Here is a 21,587-nt window from a genome sequence, read left to right as displayed (position 1 = left end):
TCACTACGGAACAAGTGCTCCTCGAGCGCTTTTCTTATTAGTTATTTTGGGTATACGCAATTTGTATTATTATGTTATTTTTGCTGACTTACCAAGAATAGACCTTGTAATCAGGATGATGATGATTTGAGGTGGATTGACTCGAAATAAAAGCTGTCTTAGCTTATACTTTGTTTGTTTAGCTTTACTTAAAACGTCGAAAATGTTCCCAAATTTATTAAAAAAAAACTTTTTTTTGAAAATAATGGGAAGAAGTTACTATTATCTGAATGTTCGGTCAAGCATCATACTTTATTTTTTAGTTTATTTTCAGTGTATACACGACAAATATATAGATTTCATAGCTTAGTGATAACTTATAATATTATCTCTTCAATAAAGAAAGTAGTAGTTACTATTTCATGACGCTACTACAGTCCATACAATAAACCAGTCCATACATACAATAAACCAGTCAATTTGTTTTTATGAGATCTCAATAACGTTAGATGCGTTTCAATTAAGCCTATAATCTATATCGATTATGAGTCACGTTAAACCGTCACGTCATTTTATTATTATAGGTTTAATTAATAATGGACCCGACAGACATTGTCCTGTATACGTCTAATATATTTTTTTAAATAAGCCGTAAAGTACAAATGACTGAAAAACCCTTCAGGTGAATTTAAACTATTCTCGATCCCGAGAAAGTTACGAGAATTTAAAATTAAATATTGATATGTTGCAAAAACTTTATATATAAGTACAGAATACATATTAGTACAATAAATAGTACCTGGATGACCGAGCTTTGCTCGGTATAGCAAACACTCATTGACTTCGTGTTACTTAATAACGCCATCTGCTGGTCGTTAAAACAATTAGTTTCTAACAAAATAGTATTATTATTCGCCAATAGATGTCAGGAAGAGTCATATTATCATATCGATAATCAATAAAAATACATTTTCTGAAAATGATTCCTAGCTCGATCGATTTATCGCCCCTGAAACCCGATTTCGAGATTCCAATTATATATATATATATATATACAAGAATTGCTCGTTTAAAGATATAAGATAAGTACGTAGGTAGAAAGAATGTACATTGTAGACACTGAAATGCGTAGGCCGTGCGTCGTTTGCAAATACATTTCAGTATTCCTAAAGCCCACGTCCTAAAATTCTTGATGTTTTCGGAGTTCAAACGCTACATCTTGAATGCTTCTCATTAATAAATAAATCCTTTTGAATACATTTTTTGCGTCTGTATCTTCGTTTTACAGAGTGTAGCCAAACAAAGTGTACTTAAGGGTGTGTAAGAGTTCACTGTAAATATAAAGTTTAGTGAGGAGTAACTTTTTTTTTTTAATTTTTTATGAAGAAATTAATGATGCCGCGCGAGGGAGCTTGCCCATACAACTCACAAAAAAAAAAAAACTATTTAATTATCGCTGCTACTTTCACAGCCAACTGTATAATATGTAGTGGACATATACTTACACTCTCTAAAGTACACCTACACCGCTTTTACATACAAAGCTTTTAAACTTACAGTACACAATTATTAATTTATATTTTCATGATTTTTAATTAATTAACTAACTATAGTGATCTTTGTTATACATAATTATATAATTTTTATGGAGTTCACTGACCTGAAATGATAAATGAAGCGGATTTTGGGGTTAAATAATGAAATAACGTTTTGGCGAACATAATACATTCCTGTCCAGTGTTCAATGCTGCATCATTAAATATGATCATGTCGGTTCATTGACGTCAGAAACGGTTGTCGCCATTTTACTTTGATAGTTTTAGTAAGTTCTGTGGTTTTAGTATATACCGTTCTTCAATACAGTTGCGTTAAAATAATTTGTGTACAGTAAAATGACGCCCGCAACTCTGGTGCGCCAAAATTCGGTTATCGCGCGGGAACCATACATTTTTCCGGGATAATAGTATCCCGTGTCCTTTTCCGGGACTCTAAGTATCCCCATACCAAACAGCAAAATCAGTTCAGCGGTTTGAATGTGAAAAGGTAACATACGGTCTTCGGACAATATTAGTAGGAAATATTATATTATTGTAGACGTCGAATATCGTATCCAGATTCCAGTGGCCTGCAGCGGGGCTAAAATGGTCGCTTTGAAGAATCATGATATGAATCATTTTTATAAAATCGCAAAATGCAACTCTGCTTGCAATTCATTTCTGTATTTTTGTACTGATTTGACAATTGTCAGTTTGACAGTTTTGACAATTCATTTGCTGAATTGATTGAGAGGAATTGCTAAATGTGACCATTTTAGCCCCGCAGTACCTACGTCAAAACTCTTTTCTTTGAATATGCGTGACTAGTCGACATAACCAACCCTAACTCTCTGGCGCTTGGTTTCAATTCGTCATGTACTCACGTTGATTCTTAGGGTGGGTTGCACCAACTTACTTTAACTGTAACTTTAACTTTAACTTTAACTACAATGCAAAATGTCAAATCTTTGGTTAAAGTCAAAACAAAAAAAAAGACGCCTTTAATCTTATGATTAAAAGCGTTTTTTTTTAATCGAGAGGTTATCCATAGAGCTCGACAAGGCTATCAATGCACGTGGAGAAAAAAGGAACTAACGCTGTCATCATACAAAAACGCCATTTTTGACAGCTCTCCTTTACCAGCAGCGCCCCCGCCCACGTTCATTTAAAGCCTTGTCGGACTAGCAACGTCTTCTGTCAAATTCTGTGGTCAAAGTTAAGGTTAAAGTTAAATTTGCCTTAACTATAACCATAACTTTGACCATAACTTTAACTTTAACGCCTCTGGTGCACCAGAGGCGTGGGTTGCCACCCGCCCTTAGGAACACTGTGAAAATCAAAGTGCACGCCGTAGCCTTCCTTCTTTGAGAGGTTTTTTTCGTTAAGAAGACGTTTTACTCAAAGATTTTTTACCTACTTTTGTCATAAATCATTTTGAAAAATATTCTATTAAACATAATATTAAAAGTGTATGTTTTTGGACCCGACTTCTATACGTCTCTAGATACGTTGTTTTTTTCATTACCATAGTTGAGTGTTAAATGATTATTTTATATTAGGGACTAGCTGTTGCCCGCTACTTCGTCCGCGTGGACTTTAGTTTATAGTTGTTCCCGTACATCGATTGAATCGTTTACGCGCAAATCAGAAACACAACGCACATTTTTCCGGGACAAAAAACATTCCTTGTCCCAGATTCAAATTAGTATCTCCAATCTCCATCCCAAATTTCATCACAATAGATTAAATAGTTTAGGCGAGAGTCATAAAAGTTTATTGTGCGGGAACCATATATTTTCCGGGATAAAAAGTATCCCTTGTCCTTTCCCGAGACTGAAAGTATTGCCATACCAAATTTCATCAAAATAGATTGAATAGTTTAGGCGAGAATCATAAAAGTTTATTGTGCGAGAACCGTACATTTTCCGGGACAAAATTTGTATTCCTTGTTCTTTCTCGAGTATCTCCATACCAAATTCCATCCACACAAAAGTATCTCCATACCAAATTCAATCAAAATAGATTGAATAGTTCACGCGCAAATCATATATTGTGCAGTAACCGTACATTTTTCTGGGACAAAATGTATCGTATGTTCTTTTTCGGGACTCAAAGTATCCTTATACTAAATTTCAGCAAAATGGGTCCAGCCGTTTACGGGTGATGTCGTGACCACGCGAAATATAACGTTCCGCGCGGCTTCGCCCGCGTAAATTTGATATTTCATACACAAATTAGTCCACAAAAAATAGCCAATGATCCTTCACGTGGTCTACTTCTTATGTGTGCCAAATAACAGAAAAATTCCTCCAGTACTTCGTGAGATAAGCCCTTTCAAATAATTTCCCCCGTTTTTTCAAGACTTTCCTTTATTTCTTCGCTCCTATTAGTTTTAGCGTGATAAAATATAGCCAGCTTTTTTCAATGAGTAGGCTATCTAAGACTGAAATAATTTTTGAAATCGGACCAGTAGTTCCTGAGATTAGCGCGTTCAAATAAGCCATTTCAAATAATTTCTCCCGTATTTTCCACACTTTTCTCTATTTCTTCGCTCCTATTAGTCTTAATGCAATAAAATATAGCTTATAGCCTTCCTCAATTAATGGGCTATTTTACACTGAAAGAATTTTTCAAATCGGATCAGTAGTTCCTGAGATTAGCGCGTTCAAACAAACAAACTCTTCCCAATTATAATATTAGTATAGATAATAATTATTATATTACGCAAAATTGTAAAATATTAATTTTTGTAAGCACGCACTTACAAAAATTAGTAATTTAACCTTCATGTCCTAACATTGGTCATGTTATTAAATTAAATCGTTTAATTATATTTATTTTAGGTGCGTACTTAATTAGTATCAAATACTACTTAGGTAGGTATATGCTTGTGACTAATAGTTGTTATGGAATATGGGTATCAATTAATATTTTAGCCACAAATATAATAGGTAAAGTTTAATAAGGACGTCCTAAAATATTATCGTATGAAAATATGATTTTGATTTCCGATAGAATAGTCGTCTAGTAGGTGTAAACCCTGCCCTTTAAAAGGATATGTCGAAAGGTTACAATAATGTTATCTTTTATTTGCAGGTAAATTCCGCGCTCGAACGTATGGGAATATTTTCAGTGCTCTATCTCTCGGTGTAAAGTAATAATTAGCCATTCCTAAGTCACGAAAAAAAGTGCAAAGATGTGCCCGGAAAAGAAGAGATAAATATTTGAAGGACAAGAGTCCCACCATGTTCTCATTAGCAGAAGGGTGTGGATGTGTCAGTTTTAGAGGAAGCCGCCGAACCAAATCCCTAGGAGACGACTCGTCCTCCTGCCGAAGTTCTGAAATAGAACAAGAAGTTCCTAAGAAGCTCAGTAAGAGAGTCCTGAACGGGGAGTGCGGTATGAAGGCGTTCGCACCGTTCCTACGTTTCTGGAAAAGAGATGACGTCAGCATGACCAAGGCTGAAAGAAGTAGGTACCAACCATAAAGTTAATATAGGTACCTAACGGAATAGAGAATCAAAGTCCTGAGCAAGAGAGATGTCACATCAAGTATCAGTAACACTGCGTGGTAAAAAGAGACTTGTGATACACGACAGCAGCGCTCTTTTTTTGACGTCCAGTCGGCACCTACCGCACGCTGACAATTTAATCTTACAGAATTCATGTTCAATCATGCTTGTGTAAGTGTATACGTACACATATTTTTCACACAGATGAAAACCAATTTCGGTTTCGTTTGACAGCTCGAGATTGTTGCTCTATTCCGCTAGGTATATTAACTTTATGGTACCAACGAAGAAATTGATTCATAGACAGATGGCGGACCGGCGTCATTTGATCGGGTTATGTCAATTTAAAATAAAGATGCCGGTTGGCAGCGGGCGACATGAAGTAACCGCAGACAACGTCTCGAAGCGACACTTCTGGTTTATATGTATTTCTATGAAATACCCTCCGCAGCTAGCGACACGCAGCCAGCGACACTTATTCATAGAAATATCAGTAGTGTCGCGACGACCCGTCGTCTGCTGCCGCTTCATGTAGCCGGTTTCCAACTTGTACCTTAAGAGCGCTCCTGAGTTAAAAAATCAAACATCGTCCTTCTCTCTTTACACTCACGCCCATCTTTCATATTCCAGGTGAAAACGGACGACGCGGAATCATCACCAAATTAGTTTTTTTTTTAAATAAAAGACGAACTATAATGATTATGAGAAAAGTGTTTTGAGGAAATTTAGGTTTTATCAATGACTTTTTAGATATTAAAAAATATTAAAGAAAAGACAGCAAACTTCGAAGATCCAAGCAAAAATGTTAAATGTGTCTAAAACGAGGTTTTTTGTAAAAAAGAAACTATCGAGCATTTTTTCAGTAATCGTGTTTTCGTCTTGTGCATTTTCTTTTTCTTCATGAACTGAAGTTACATGTGTCAAAAAATCAGTTTTCTAGACCTTACAGATTTTGAGATCTACGTTTACTATGTAGTCAAGTTAGGGTCAGGTGCACTCTTCTCTAATAGTACATTTTATTGTCTCTATGTGCAATTTTAAGTACAGAAACCCTATCGCAGTACATTGAAACTACTGCAATGTAATTAATATAAGCTATCTTAAGCGCATAATGTTCTCGAAGTATTGAGCATACTAGACTGGAAATGCAGAAATATTTTGCATTAAAATTCATAGTTTAGCAGAAAATTCATAGTTTAATGTTCACGAGAGATTTATTTCATAGCCATGAATACCTCTACATTTAACAATATTTGCCCGTGCTTATAATGTAAAATGTATAATGTGTCTAAAACGAGGTTTTTTGTAAAAAAGAAACTATCGAGCATTTTTTCAGTAATCGTGTTTTCGTCTTGTGCATTTTCTTTTTCTTCATGAACTGAAGTTACATGTGTCAAAAAATCAGTTTTCTAGACCTTACAGATTTTGAGATCTACGTTTACTATGTAGTCAAGTTAGGGTCAGGTGCACTCTTCTCTAATAGTACATTTTATTATCTCTATGTGCAATTTTAAGTACAGAAACCCTATCGCAGTACATTGAAACTACTGCAATGTAATTAATATAAGCTATCTTAAGCGCATAATGTTCTCGAAGTATTGAGCATACTAGACTGGAAATGCAGAAATATTTTGCATTAAAATTCATAGTTTAGCAGAAAATTCATAGTTTAATGTTCACGAGAGATTTATTTCATAGCCATGAATACCTCTACATTTAACAATATTTGCCCGTGCCCGTTTAGAGTTTCATAGAGGAGAAAGTTGTGAATCATAACATAGGTCTTAGAGCTTAGTATTTCCTTTCTACAAGCTACATATATTTTTTCAATAAGCTGAGGAATTATTTCCATTTGAAACCGTACATGAGACATTCAAATTTAGTATTAAAAATAACAATTTTTTGTTTTGCAATATCGTCCCCTTATTATTCTTAGTGCGTAGAGTACAGCTGTTCCATATTAACAGCCAATTAAAGGATTGTATCAGGCACCATAAGCCCCTGAATAAGGTTAGTTTAAATATTACATGATATTTATCAAACTTTTGTACGTGTTTTGTTTGTGAGATGACGGTTGTATATAAATGATTGTATGAAGTGGAGACGAGGCTTATGCTGAATATTAAGATATCCTTTGGCAAGGTTAACCGGTTTATGGTAATTTTAATTAAATTTTCGTGGTAAGTGGCCCGGTAAGTCGGCCTGGAGTCGGCGTTGACATTTAGCGGACGGATGGAAAATGAATTGCGTCGCCTAAATAACATGAAATATTTATGAAGATACAAATAATAAGGATTTGTACGTAAAATTGTCGTTTGTAGGCAAAAAAGAACCCAACATGATGCTATTTTGTAAATAAAGACTTTTTCCCAATTTTTGGCACAGGCCGTAATAAAATGCAACGGGATTAGTAAATTATTTATTCAATTATAATAGTACGTAATTTTATAAATTTTCAAAATTGGATCGTTATTAAGAGGGCTATTGACCCAAAGAATCAAACATCGTCCTTCTCTCTTCACACTCACGCCCGTCTTTCATATGCCAGGTGAAAAAAGACGACGCGGAATCATCGCCAAGTTAGTTTTACTTGAATAAAAGATTATTAAATGAAAAAAGTATTTTGAGCAAATTTAGGTTTTATCAATGCCTTTTTAGATATAAAAAAATATTAAAGAAAAGACAGCAAACTTCGGAGATCCAAGCAAAAATGTGTCTAAAACAAGGTTTTTTGTAAAAAAGAAACTATCGAGCATTTTTTCAGTGATCGTGTTTTCGTCTTGAGCATTTATTCTTCATGAACTGAATTTACTTGTGTAAAAAATCAGTTTTCTAGACCTTACAGATTTTGGAGATCCAGGTTTAAGTATGTTGTGTCAAGTTAGGGTCAGGTGCATTCTTAATTACCATTGGGTAGACTGGTAGACTGGTACTTTAAACCTTAGTTTATGAAACGAATATTTTTACATTAATAATATTATATATTATATGAATAAAAAGATAAGTTATATTATACTGCAACCACATAAAATGTGTTACGGCCTATGGGGTACTTAAATTTTATCTGAATAGCGTTTGATGTCTCTACATTTGTATGGTTTTACAATTTATGTACTACATAAAGGTATAGTGTATATTGCTTCTAACTTTGCAAATATATTATAACAATCTTAAAAAATAGGAATTGAAATCATCAATAATTGAAATCATCGGGAAAAAACGTATACGTTTTTACTCCTGCGAATGTTCTCGCGAACCCGCGTGATAAACGAAAAAGAAGTTGCGGGTAAGACCCATAGTAATTCATATATTTTATTTGAAAGTATTTATGGGCTCTAGAAGTTTACTGCAGTGTCCAATCTTGTTTAAGAAGTTGAGGTCCCCGGGTGAAACTGAGTTTGGATTGTTGCAAATCTTAAATCTTATTTACAGTTCGAACTTCGAACTATATTGCTCCAGGAAGTTTGTGAATGTTGTGACCAGTCTACAATAATAAGTATTTTTACAGAAAAATAAGAGAAGCAAATGTATAATGGAATGTAGGTACTCTTTATCAGCAGCAGCGAGAATAAGTAAATTAATTTATTTACCATTTATTTCAGGCATCTTTTACTTTGTGTAAAAGACACACTTTCACATTCATGATATTAGTATGGATAAATAATCTATTATTATATCTTTTATCTATATCTATACATATTATAAAACAAAGTCGCTTTTTTCCCTCGTGTCCCTTTGTTCCCTTTAATCTTTAAAACTACGCAACGGATTTTGATGCGGTTTTCTTTAATAGATAGAGTGATTCAAGAGGAAGGTTATATGTATAATAAATATAGTATAGTAAATAGTGGAGAAATACTGTTATTGTTGGGGTTTCTAATGTGATGTCGTAAATAATTACATTTTTTTCCGCTTATATTGCAAACGCAGGCTGAACCCTACGAGATTTATCAAAATTAATGTACCAAGTTACAAGTATTGTACACATTGAAAAGGTCTACAGAAAACTCCGCGATGGTATATGTCTATCTCTTATGGATATCCCACAATATTTTTTTTTTGTCATTTTCTTTTTACGACAAATAATGGCTAACTTTCGAAGCACTTTTATTAAATACAGCATTAATCCTTATCCAATTAAATAACTTAAATACATTGTTGATTTAATGTAGATCTATATGGCTCTTTACACTATATGATTTAAATGAATGTTTCGAAGATATTACAGATTTCAAAATTGCGGGAAGTAGTTTTTCGGCGTTCAGTGGGCCACGGGAGTAATAATGAATACAAGTCAAAAGTGATGAATCGATTTTAATAATTTTTTCAGTGGCTATATATATTTTATACCCGATGTGAAGATTTAAGGACCCCATAATACAGTTTATGCATTTTCAATGTGGTTTGAGCGAGAATAGGCAACAAACACTTTCACATTAATAATGCAAATATGGATTAAACGAACTTATCAGAACGTGCTTTATAATCGGATAGGCACCTTATGACGCTAAGCTCTATCAATTAGTAAACAGTTCCGAATGACCTACTTCAGCGTTGTTTACTTCGTGTCATAAGAATTCACGAGCTCCCCCTGTCAGGACTGGTTTACGTTGGCTTTGCTATTTGCGAGGTGCAAAATAAACATACTTGACAGTTGACACTATCTACTACATACAGCTCCTAAAGGGTTTTAATGTGGTGTTGCATTTTTATTACTTTAGACGTTTCTATTTTTTGGCCCCATTTGCCTGGATTTTTAGAGCACGTTCAGACGTGCGCGTGTTCTACTATAGTCTATAGCGTATGGGAAAACACGCGCGCGGTACGCGCAGAACCTGCAGCGCGCAACCCGCGCGCATTTTCCCATTCGCTATAATAGAACACGCGCAGAACACGCGCACGTCTGAACGCGCCCTTAAGTGAAATAATTTTAATCAGAATGCATATTTTAGAACGACATTATCTACATAATATAAATGTTTTAGGTTAATAATAATGACAGTAGTAGATACGTCTACAAATATCCTGAACTCAAAAGCAAACCTGTAACTCATATTAAATTATATTACGGGTAAACGCTATCAGTAACACATTACATTGCGTTTATCAGTTTATGATTTTCTGATTACGGCAGCAGGAGGGATCGCTTTTTAACCGACTTCCAAAAAGGAGGAGGTTATATGTTCGGCTCCACAGCTATATATTTTTTCAACTCGGACTATATTTTGTGTTATTGTTTACCTCGGTACTTTTAAGACCGGCTTACATTATTCCAATCCAGTGATCGAATTCAGCGTTGGATTACCTACTACTGGAAATGTAAATGCATTGAAATACCTAGCGCAATAACTACATTGCATACATAATAATCCAAGCGCTGAATTCGATCACTGGATTAGAATAGAGTAAAAACGCTATTACTCCTTCGCTTAATGGTATTTATGACTTTGCAGCGATGAAAGCGGCGATACTGATCCAGCAGTGGTATCGCCGCTACCTGGCGCGTATGGAGGTGCGGAGACGGTACACCTGGACGATATTCCAGAGCATCGAGTATGCCGGCGAACAGGACCAGGTCAAAGTAAGTAAGATGACTGATCTTATTTACTCGATAATTTTGACATATTTACGTGCCACTTTGATATCTCTGTCCTGAATTTCACGGGCGAAATTGTATGCAATTTGACTTAGTGCCCTGGTCTTTATTATCAGAAATTTAATATTCTTAAGGTTGGTATTACTAATATATCGACGGATGAAAGCACAAGTGGCGTATCTCGAAAAACCCAACTTTACAGTAGAGCCGAAAAAGTTTTTTAAAAATTCATAACTTCTATATTTATCAACATAGAAAGTTAAAAATTGGAACGTATTTATATTAATCTGAGGCCTATACGATGAGTTTCTTCAAATTGTCCTAAAGTTGATATTTCATTGATATTTAACAAGTTACGACAAAATATTTTTCTATTTTATGCAGCAGAAATGTTGTATCTTTGAGAGGAAATGTATAGACAACTTAAAAAAGCAATTTTTTTGAGCGACGGATCTGTCGTATCTCAAATATGACATGCCGCTACAAATCTAATTTCGCCGTATCTTGTTTACTCAATTAAATTGCATTACAACTTTTGGTTTAAGTGCAAAATCGGCGACAGACGTTGTTATAATGGAATGTTGTATCTTAAAGTGAATGAATTGTTTGTTTTAAAAGAATGTCATTATAACATATTATAAGAAATAATACGATTATTTACTGTTATTTGTTTATAATATAAGAAAATAAACAGGGAATTTTACATGTAAGCAGCAGAAAATTACGTGAAAACGCACGGTGGAAGACTGCCACTCATTAAGGTGATGAGTGGCAGTCTTACACCGTGAAGAATGATGGCGAAAAGTTGCAGGAGCACTCCCTGTGATACAGCCGATAGAGGAATCACAGTGCAGCTACATCTCGGCGTAATTCCAAGGGGTCAAGCCTGTTTGAAATACTATGACAGTCAACAATTCAAGCGGCTCTTCGTTGGATACGATCCAAAGAGAGTAGTTGGTATTTGGCGCCCCTGTCCAATTGTATAGTTGTAGACGTTAGCCCGGACTGGAATACTGTCTCGCTCTGTTAAAAACACCAAGCTTTTTCGAGGCTAGCTTGGCTTCACCCTCTAGATGACACCGGAACTGGACTTAGCTCGATATGTTTACGCCAAGTATTTCAATGCTGGGGGAGATTGTTAAAGAGGTACCTTGAAAACAAGGAGATATATGACTATTGGTGACTTTTTAGTGGTGAACGCGTAAACTTGTATCTTGGCGGGGTTGAATTGGAATAAGTAACGTCGATCCTATTCAGAGACTTTCTCCTGTGAATTCTCTATTTCAGACACAAGTTCGTTTCGACTCTCAATGACATTTAGAAAAATAAGGGGGGAGCTGGTATATAGGGAATCAACTGTACTATCATTTTCATAGCAATAAATGCCGTTGGTCTGTAACATGACATTGATCTGCTAAGAAAATTGTGACCCATTTGCATAAATTCTCGGGGAGCCTATATTATGGAAGCTTTGATAGCAGCGCTTTTTGCCAAACCCGATCAAAGGCCTTTGTAATGTCCAAACTAACAGCCAATGTCTCTCCCTTTGACTCAATCACCTGAGCCCAACGATGAGTTAGGTACGCCAAGAGATTACCAACCGAGCCTCACCACCGAGAGAGAGACCCTTTCGGAACCCGTACTGTTTGTCGCTTAGTAATCCCAAGCCGCCCAAGTATCGAAAGAGCTGGCTATTGATAATGGATTCCATAATCTGTGAGAAGACGGAGGTTATAACGATTGGTCTGTAGTTGGGTGGATATGAGCGGTAACCCATTTTGGGGATCGGGTACACCAATGCTGTCTTGCAAGAAGCCGGGATAATGCCAGAAGTGTAGAAGAAACGAAAAAGACGTGTTAAGACTCTGGAGCACACTTTTTCAACACAATAGAAGCCGACCCACTCTGCTTTCTACGAGGACGGGTTGGGGTCCTTAGAGAGGAGGAAGGTCGAGTGCGGTGTCCCACAAGGTTCGCGTCTGGATGTTTCTTGCTTCGACTGGGTCCTGCGGTGTGCTCTTCTCTCGGGCACGGTGCTCGTCTGTTACTGCGACCACACCTATGTCTTATTCCGAGAGAAGACCTTCGAGGAGGATGCGCGGCTGGCTGGGGTGGGAGCATCCCTCATTGTCAGCCGCATAGAGTGGCTTGGGCTTCGGGTACGCCTAAGTAAGCCCGAAACCCTACTCTTCCGCGGACCCGGGAGGAGAGGTCCCTCATCCGGAGCACGACTCCTTAACGGAGAGATGGAGGTCAGGATGAGCCCGACGCTTAAATGTCTTGGACTCATCCTGGACGGGAGGTGGACCTTCGGCCCACATTTCCAACAGTTGGGACCGAAGGTCGTGAGGGTGGCGTCAGCGCTGGGCTGGCCTGTGCCTAATATAGGAGGGCCCAGCAAAGCCTGCAAGCGGCTTTACTCCGGAGTCTGTCGGAGTATAGCCCTGTACGGTGCCCCAATTTGGGCAGATTCCCTCACCGCTCGTAAGAATATATGAGAGGCCCAGCTGCGAAGAGCGCAGCGGGTCTTTGCGGTGAGCGTCCTGGGCGGCAGCCACTGCCCTGGTGGAAAACCCAGCGTGGGAGCTTGTTGCGACGGTCTATGCCGAGTTGCACCACCTCGTTTCAGAGAGGTCACGGGGCGAAGACCTACATTGGGAGGAGCTCCGGCGGGTCTGAAAGCTGGGATAGCAGTGGCTGTTCAGGAGGTGGGGTGAGGGCCTGGCGCAGGCTCAGTACGGTTAACGTACTGCTCAGGCTCTGCATCCAGTTCTTGCGGCACCGCAAGAGAAAACCCCTCACCTTTCACCTTGCACAGGTACTCACTGGACACGGATGTTTCGGTGCGTACTTGTGTAATGTCGCCAGGAGGGAGCCAACGCCAGCCTGCCATGAGTGCGGTGCTGCGGAGGACACGGCCCAGTACACCCTCGAGGTGTGCGTTTGTTGGACCGTGCAGCACCATGATTTTTGGCGGTGCTTGGGCGGGACCTCTCGCTGTCGAGCATGGTTCGCTGCATGCTCGAGAGCGATGAGGCCTGGCAGGCGGCGGTCCCTTTCTCCGAAACCGTCCTTGCGTGCGAGAGGATGATCCATCCTCCGTTCCGCTCTGCTGGCGTAGGATGGGAGTACGGAGGCGTCGTTACGCGAACCTCCAAACTTCTGTCTAGTCCGGGGATCCAGTTTAGGATGGGAACCTGACCGGCTTAGCTAGTCCCGGCGCCGAAGGGGAATGCTTCAGTTTGTCAAAGCGTTCCCTTATTTTGGAGGAAGTCCGGTCGTGGAGGGAGTCCTGTGTTAGACATATCCAGGACATCCCTCCGTATACGGCCGAAGACAAACCGCAGGTGTTTTTAGTGGGTAATAGTCCCACATACTCCCGGGGTGATTCAGCTTAACTGAGGCACACCCTCAACCCGGGGCACCCATGATGAGATGCCCTGCCCATCAAAAAAAGGCCCACTCTGCTTTCACTATACTTGATTAAGCTTCATTTATGACACGAATAAACGTGCATTGATACAATAATGTTAATACAGCAACAAAATCGTTTTCTCAAATCGACGCTCGCGTATCAACTAAAAGGCGTTAAGAACGGCGTATATTGAGCGCCGGCGAAGGTATCATGGAGGGGCGGGAGGGAAATGAAATGTCGTTACTTATCTCTGTACACATAACTCAACTATAATCATTGGTTGTAAGTATAGGTTTAAGATTAAAATTATGTGTTTAAAATGTAATAACTTTTTCATACCTATGAAATAAATTGTCGTATCTATAAAAGTACACAACATTTCCCGCAGCAAAATTGTCGTATCCTTGGGAATGTTGTATTTTAGGCGACAGAAATGTCGTAACTCATTCAAATCAAATTCGAGAGCGTTAAAAAACCTGTGTCGTATCTTTTTCTAAATTCTCGCGCATTGTCGTATCTATCTTTTATCCAAAAATTGCAGTTTTTCGTCTAGTTACGACAATTTTTTTTAAGGTATGTGCTAAAAGGCGGTAAAAATCCATGGTCGTATCTTTACTAGAATTTATCGTAGAAAGACGAGATATAGACCATTCGACGCAGATTTTTTTTTTTACAACAATCAATTAAAAAGTGATTTTGGCCAAAATTCAAGTTACGCCACTTCCGCTTTCACCCGACGATATATTCTGTGCTTAAGGCGGCAGTAAAAAAAATTGACAAGTATCAAAAATGTTAGATATCACCACTAAGTGTAGACTGTAGACGACCTACATTTGATTACACAAATAATATATTTATTTAGATTTAACACTGCACCTATTCACAAATTAGTGAGTAGTGACCCATTTAGCATTGTGAATTATTGATGACCGATTCAGAGAATCTGAACAACATTTTTTTTAAATGAAACCTAATTAGATTGATTTTTCGTCCCCGAAACCCGGCTTTAGATACAAAATTTCATCGTAATCGTTGGAGCCGTTCCCGAGATACATACAAAAATTGCTCTAAAAGGTATTAGAAAAATTTGCTAAATATTCAAGGTAGAATTACAAACTACACTCTTAGAAATGACAAGTTTACAATCACAATACATTCGAATTTAACATCGGGCTTGCGTGGGTTGGCGTGTGATCGGTGGCGGTTATAAAAATACTTGCACGATACGAAAATATTTGTCAGAGATTTTATATCTTTATTCTCAAAACTATTTATAATTTCAATACAGTAGATGTCTATTGTCAAGACTAGGGGACGAAGCGTGGAATTTTTGTGTGAATATGAAGTTTTTAGCCTGGTTTTGGGTACACTGTTAAATTTTAATTTATGGCATGACCAAGGCATCTAATGATATTATGTAGAGTTTATGGAGTGATACCTTGTAGAGTTTGGTCGCATATTTTGAGTCTAGATGAGTTCCGAAAACATTTTAACAGTACAATTCTTAGGTCGTATTACTTAGTAGCAGTTATTAGCCGTAGACTGCAGTTAGATAATATATTATTGTACAGTTCTGTAGCTGTGAATTACGTCTTTTAATACCGCACCGAGGAAATGCAGTATTTTCTTGGCAGTGAACAACTTCGTAATTTCATTGCAGAAAAGAATTTCAGGGCGCGAAGAAAGGATAAAATAATTGTGTTGAATAAGAAATTTTTCGAGAACAGCAACATTTGTATGAGGGTTTTGAGGTGTTTTTTGTTTCTTATGAAAAGACTTTTCATGTTACAAACCTACAATGTTTGTATGTAATAAGCTATTGCGTAAACAAAAATTAACTATGTTGTAGAAATGTATGTTACACGCATCGGGGTCAGATTTATGTTACAGTTTATAGTTCTGGTGATAATAATTGTATTATTATCACCAGAACTATAACCATTAACGACGACAAAACTCATTTCTTAACTATTTATTAAGTTATGAATACGAACACATTTATTTTATCTAGAAACTATTTTTAGTTCATTTTAATTGAAAAATCATAAATTTTGTGTTTTTTTCAACAATATTATGTTTTGTACATAGACTCTACACATATTTTATCCAGTTTCAATTATTCCATTCTGAATCTGGTGCCTTACTCTCGAAACTGATATCGATTTCGATTTTCGATTTCAACGGTTTTTTGACACTTTGGATATCTAAATTATGTCTAAAAATGTCAAAAAACCGTTGAAATCGAAAATCGAAATCGATATCAGTTTCGGGAGTAAGGCACCAGATCTGATTAATACTTTTCACTTTTTTGTTATCTTGTAACGAAAAACTTATTTGTTAGATAACAAAGAAGTTTTTCATTACAAGAATTTATTTGATTACATATAAAACGTTTTCATCACAAGATTTTAATGGAAACGTTTTAAAGTAAATGAATTATAGTCCGAACCACACGCTGAGTCCAAAATTTCATACTTTAGGTAGTTGATACCCTGGATGTAAAGGGAATAAAGTTATTTGCAGAATGACTTCGAAGTATCCTTAAATTATAGCGTGGTAAGGTGCTCTTAAATAACGTTAGTACTAGGTGCTTCTTGAAACATAATTGAACCAAAGTACAAAGCTAAAGTGTAGCGTGTCCGGTGCATTTCCTTTGAAATCGACTAAAGTAAAATCAAATAGATGGATCAAAGGACCTCTTCAGGCGACTTTAATTCGATTCGGACCCGTTAATCTGACTCATCATTGCTTAATAAAACTCTAGATACCCGCGATCGAGTGTAGGCAAAAGTGAAAAAGATATGAGTTCTCATGTAGAGCCAAACATCTGAATCTACAGGGCTTAACTCTACAATTATATATATATATATATATATATATATATATATATATATATATATATATATATATATATATATATATATATATATATATATATATATATATATAAAATTGTAATTACTTTTTTAATTACTTGGTGAAAGTCTCCACCCCCCCATTTTAGGGGATGGGGGTGAAAGTTATAAGTTTATGAATTTTTTGTTGGTTGTATACTAAACTTAGATTACATACCAAGTATCAGCTTTCTAGCACTTCAGGAAGTAGCCAAACATTTTGATGATCATCAGTGTGTTAGTGAGTCAGTATGTCAGTGAAGAATCAATCAATAAATCTAAAGTAGAAAGAGCTATTTAATTGAGACTTTGTATGTTTAATTAGTCTATTATTGACATCATATCCTGAGAATATGAACTATCTGGTACATCGAGAACCAACTTTATGAGGGTTCAAAAATATTGTTTGATACCTCCTTTGGGAGGCAGGTACCATAGTACCCTACCTATAGTAAGTATTTATGTCAATGTGTTAAAAGATCTATTTTCTATGCAGATACCAATGCAGTACCTATCTTAAAATAGCTAACTGAAAATATATCCCGTCTCATATATGTTACCTTACTTACTTGTTGTTTATTGTTTCACAGAAATTAAGACCTGTGAGTTGTGACGTCACATTGATATTTGTGGTTCACATTGGAGATCCCATTAGAACTAAAGATTACAGATTTCGAAATCACGTTCCTAATATCATAAATTTGGATTTCCACAGACGTGAAGGACAATAATTTATATAAATTGAAGGGGTGAAGCGTCCTTTCTATGAATAGCGTTTGTTTGAGTTTGAAGCCTTCAACAAACTCGAACAGAAGATGCTGAACTTGAAACGGCGTTTTATTGGATTTACACCCGCCAATAAGTTTTAATGTTTAACAGCATTCAGGCCTTCACTTAAAGTATTTAATTTCTTGACTCGTGACCGTCCATCGATCCAATATACTTTATATTCGTCTCGGAACACCAAAAAACCACGTTCAAATACCATATAATTAAACGTGCGATAACTGATAAGCATATTTTCTCCCCGAAAATCTTGTCGTATCTACTAATTATTATAATTGTACTATCAAAACAAGTAAGAACAGAGTGTGAATAATAATATTACAGAAGAATGTATCATACATAACAGTTATACATATAGCGTAATTGTAATAATTATATCTACAGGATTATTGGTAAATGGTAAGTCGACGCTTGTCCGAAAAAAGTCTACAGAATTAATGTCATTTCGTGAATCGTGGGTAACAAAACTCTTTATTTGTAATCTTATCTTATATCTTTAAACTAGCAATTCTTGTATATATATATATATATTTATATAAATCGATCTAGCTAGGAATCATTTCTAGAAAATGTCATTTTCATCGGATACCGAGGTCAAACAGCTAGTTATTATTACGCCACTCAGAAGAAAATCTAGGACTTATCGTGGTCGGTGTCGAGTGCGAGCCCGCACGCATTAGTTCCAGTGCCTGCTTCCCATATCAAACTATATGTTACTACTTGATACTTCGCTCGCCTACAATAATTTGATTTAGTATTGGAGCAGAAATAGCAGAAATATTGTAAGTTGCTAAAGTACATTATAACATTATATATATTATGGAATCTTACATTATAACGTTCATAATATATTTAGATATTTTATTTCATAATCTTTAATGATAAAAAGTTGATTTTGATAGTTATTGTATTTCTGTAACAATCCTCTATATGTTAGTAGTAATACAGAATGACTTAATTAATACAAGTTTAACCTAAACTTTACAAAGATCTTTTTCAGAACAAATTGATAAATACTAACCATACATCAAAGATACATATAAAGCACATCATGCGATCTATTAAGCGCTTACGATATGATAAATGAAATAAATACTTTGGTCTCGATACACGAAATACGAGGCTGATTGATAATATCCATATGACCGCGGGTGAATGCTCAGGGGACGTTCATAAATAACGTGAAACATTTTTGACGATTGTTATTTGTAAGACATCTAGATCCTTTTCGCTTCGTACCAACGCCACCTCATATCACGTGAAGTATCTATTCTATTCTGTACTTCTGTGGGCCTAGACAAGACTAAGTGGCATACGCTTCGAAAACGATGACGAAATTCGTTATCGCTAAATAATTTGCGATAAGGTACTAATGTCAAATGCCCATCTGTTTATATGTTAAGATTGCAGTAAGTGATATGCCCTTTTCCCCACCTGGGAAACCTCGCATTTTTATTGTTTTTTCTCCGAAAGTAACTCATGCCTTCAAGTTTCAGGTACTACAGAATAATAGTACCTGAAGTACTACAGAACAAACAGCTAGGATTATCATACTCAATTTACGCAAATGATCGTGCACTAGCGAGATTTAATTTGAGTTAAGATTTGTTTGTCCAAATTACCATTACAAATTATGCGGTACCTAAACAAACTAAGTCAATTAAGGTGGGACGACCTAAGCGAGGTGAATTCGTGAAATTACTAACTACAACCACAGCATAAATAACAATATTATATTATACAGTGATGAGAGATAGATATATACAGAGTGTACTGTGTAAACCATGCTCATACACCACACGAAGTAAATAAGATAGGAATTGTACGAGTTGACTAAAAGTTTAATAATAATGAAAAATTATGATATTTAAAAACAATCCTCAATTCAAGGTTTAAGGTTACGTTAGTTGCGGGCGTTATCTAAATAGTTTAATAATATTATATAAAGTATAAACTCAATTAATTTTCCAGTACTAAGCGGGCTGATGATGATGAACTATTGCTAAGAACACTCTCGTTACGTGCGTATACCCTAAAGGGCCTATCTCGAGAACCCGCGATAGCTAGACATTTGAAATTTCTAACAATAAATTCTGTATTTCTGTAGCCGTAAATTAATATCTGGTATAATATTTAACGAACAAAAAACAAAAATTAAACGAATAACTAGCTGTCCCGGTGAACTTCGTGTCACTTTAAAATCTTCCCTGGACTTCTACGAACATTTTAAGACTAAAATCAGCCCCATCCGTCCAGCCGTTTTCGAGTTTTAGCGCGATTAACACATTTGAAAATCCATTTTTATATATATAGATATATTTTAAGGGGGCTCGCATACTTGACACAACAAATGCGATTTTTACAGTTCTGTTGTCAACAAGGAACCCTTATAGTTTCGGTTTGTCCGTCTATCTGTCTGTCGTAGTTTTGCTCAGAGATTGTAGGGCCTACAAAGGCATGTATGGCATGCACATATTAATAATGCCGACAAAATTGTATAAAAATCTTAAAAATATTTTTTTCTTATGGTAGCTCCCCTACACATCAGACGGGGATGATTTTTTTCCGCGTCCACCCCACCGTGTGACCCCACACGATCGTTGGATAGGTTTTTAAAAATATTACGAGTATTTACAGATCATTTTCCAATTTAGCTAGCCGGTTGATGAAGTTTTAACGAGGAAAAAAATCGTCAGAGTCCAGTGTCCCCTTCAACCAGCTAAACGGTTGTTTCTGGAAATGTGAAAAAATTACGGGAGTTAGAAATATGCTGAAATTAAAAGGAAAACTATCACGGCTATGAAGACTTCATTTATTAAGTTATTGAGTAATAGTCGATCAACTACAAAAATGTATTGGATATAAAGGAACTTTTCGTTCAAATTCCTTTGAACGTAACTGAGATGATAATAGTAATATTATAATGACAATATCTATGGACGCTTCACACCACGTCAATCTGGCCCCATGCTAAATACCTGAAGGACTTGTGTTACAGGTACCAGACAACGGAAAAATATATTTAATACTTTTATACTATACATATATATTTAAGGTTTTTATTATAAGACACACATATTTAATACAAATACATGACCCAGGAACTTTGAAAACTTTTTGTTCCGTCGGTGTCATTCGAACCCGTAACCCCCGGCTTGAGCTACCAACAGCCCACCAACTGAGCCACAGAGGTAGTCATGATGATGTTATTAATAGTGTTTAAAAACACGTTATAAATGTACATTCATTGACCATACAAAAATTATCAAAAACCAGCGGTGCTACGGAACCCTATACTGCGCGTGGCCCGACACGCACTTGGCCCTAAAGACACTATATCGTAACGTAAATTTATAACACCCCTCCTTTTTCTGCGGGGGGTTAAAATATGATCAAACACAACATAATCATATTTTATGTACAACAATATGTATTAAATTAAATTTCAACGCGGTACAGCTATACCTCGATTACCTTATTTTATTATTTGACTTATTAGTTTTATAAGTACTTAGGATTTAGATACTAAGCTTGTTAATCTGTAACGATTATTATATACGACAGAAATTTAATGACCCTCTGAAATCATCTCAAGGGCCATTTCAGTTATCACCGAGTCGTTTAACCATTAATCAAAATGATGAATCTTCTAGGAAGTTTTTGTTCAAGTTTCTAGTGATCAACTTTAATGTGCCATTTAGCGGATGATACGAAGAATATAAAGGCAAGAATACGACGGCCTTGATAAAAGAGAATCGTAAATTATAAATAAAAAGTTGAAACAAAGAATGTTTCGTCGAGTCGGGGCCCTACTCCCAGATGTCGTATCAGGGATAATTCGAGTTCGAAACGAGTTCGTGTTGTGATTTT

At 36.4% G+C, this 21,587-nt stretch overlaps 1 protein-coding gene across 1 annotated transcript in view; it reads left to right on the top strand.

The window, feature by feature from the left end:
• Positions 1–21,587, top strand: part of LOC121728598 (serine/threonine-protein phosphatase rdgC) — a 129,433-nt gene that overhangs the window by 27,927 nt on the left and 79,919 nt on the right. The window contains exons 2-3 of the mRNA XM_042116772.1: positions 4,611–4,985; positions 10,480–10,607. Coding sequence (XP_041972706.1) covers positions 4,760–4,985; positions 10,480–10,607 — 354 coding nt within the window. The 5' untranslated portion in view covers positions 4,611–4,759. The remainder of the gene's footprint in view (positions 1–4,610; positions 4,986–10,479; positions 10,608–21,587) is intronic.

Source organism: Aricia agestis, chromosome 7, assembly GCF_905147365.1.
Source record: "Aricia agestis chromosome 7, ilAriAges1.1, whole genome shotgun sequence".
In the NCBI taxonomy this organism is placed as follows: domain Eukaryota; kingdom Metazoa; phylum Arthropoda; class Insecta; order Lepidoptera; family Lycaenidae; genus Aricia; species Aricia agestis.
Note: the sequence above shows the minus strand (reverse complement) of the source record. Positions and strands in the feature narration are given on the sequence as shown.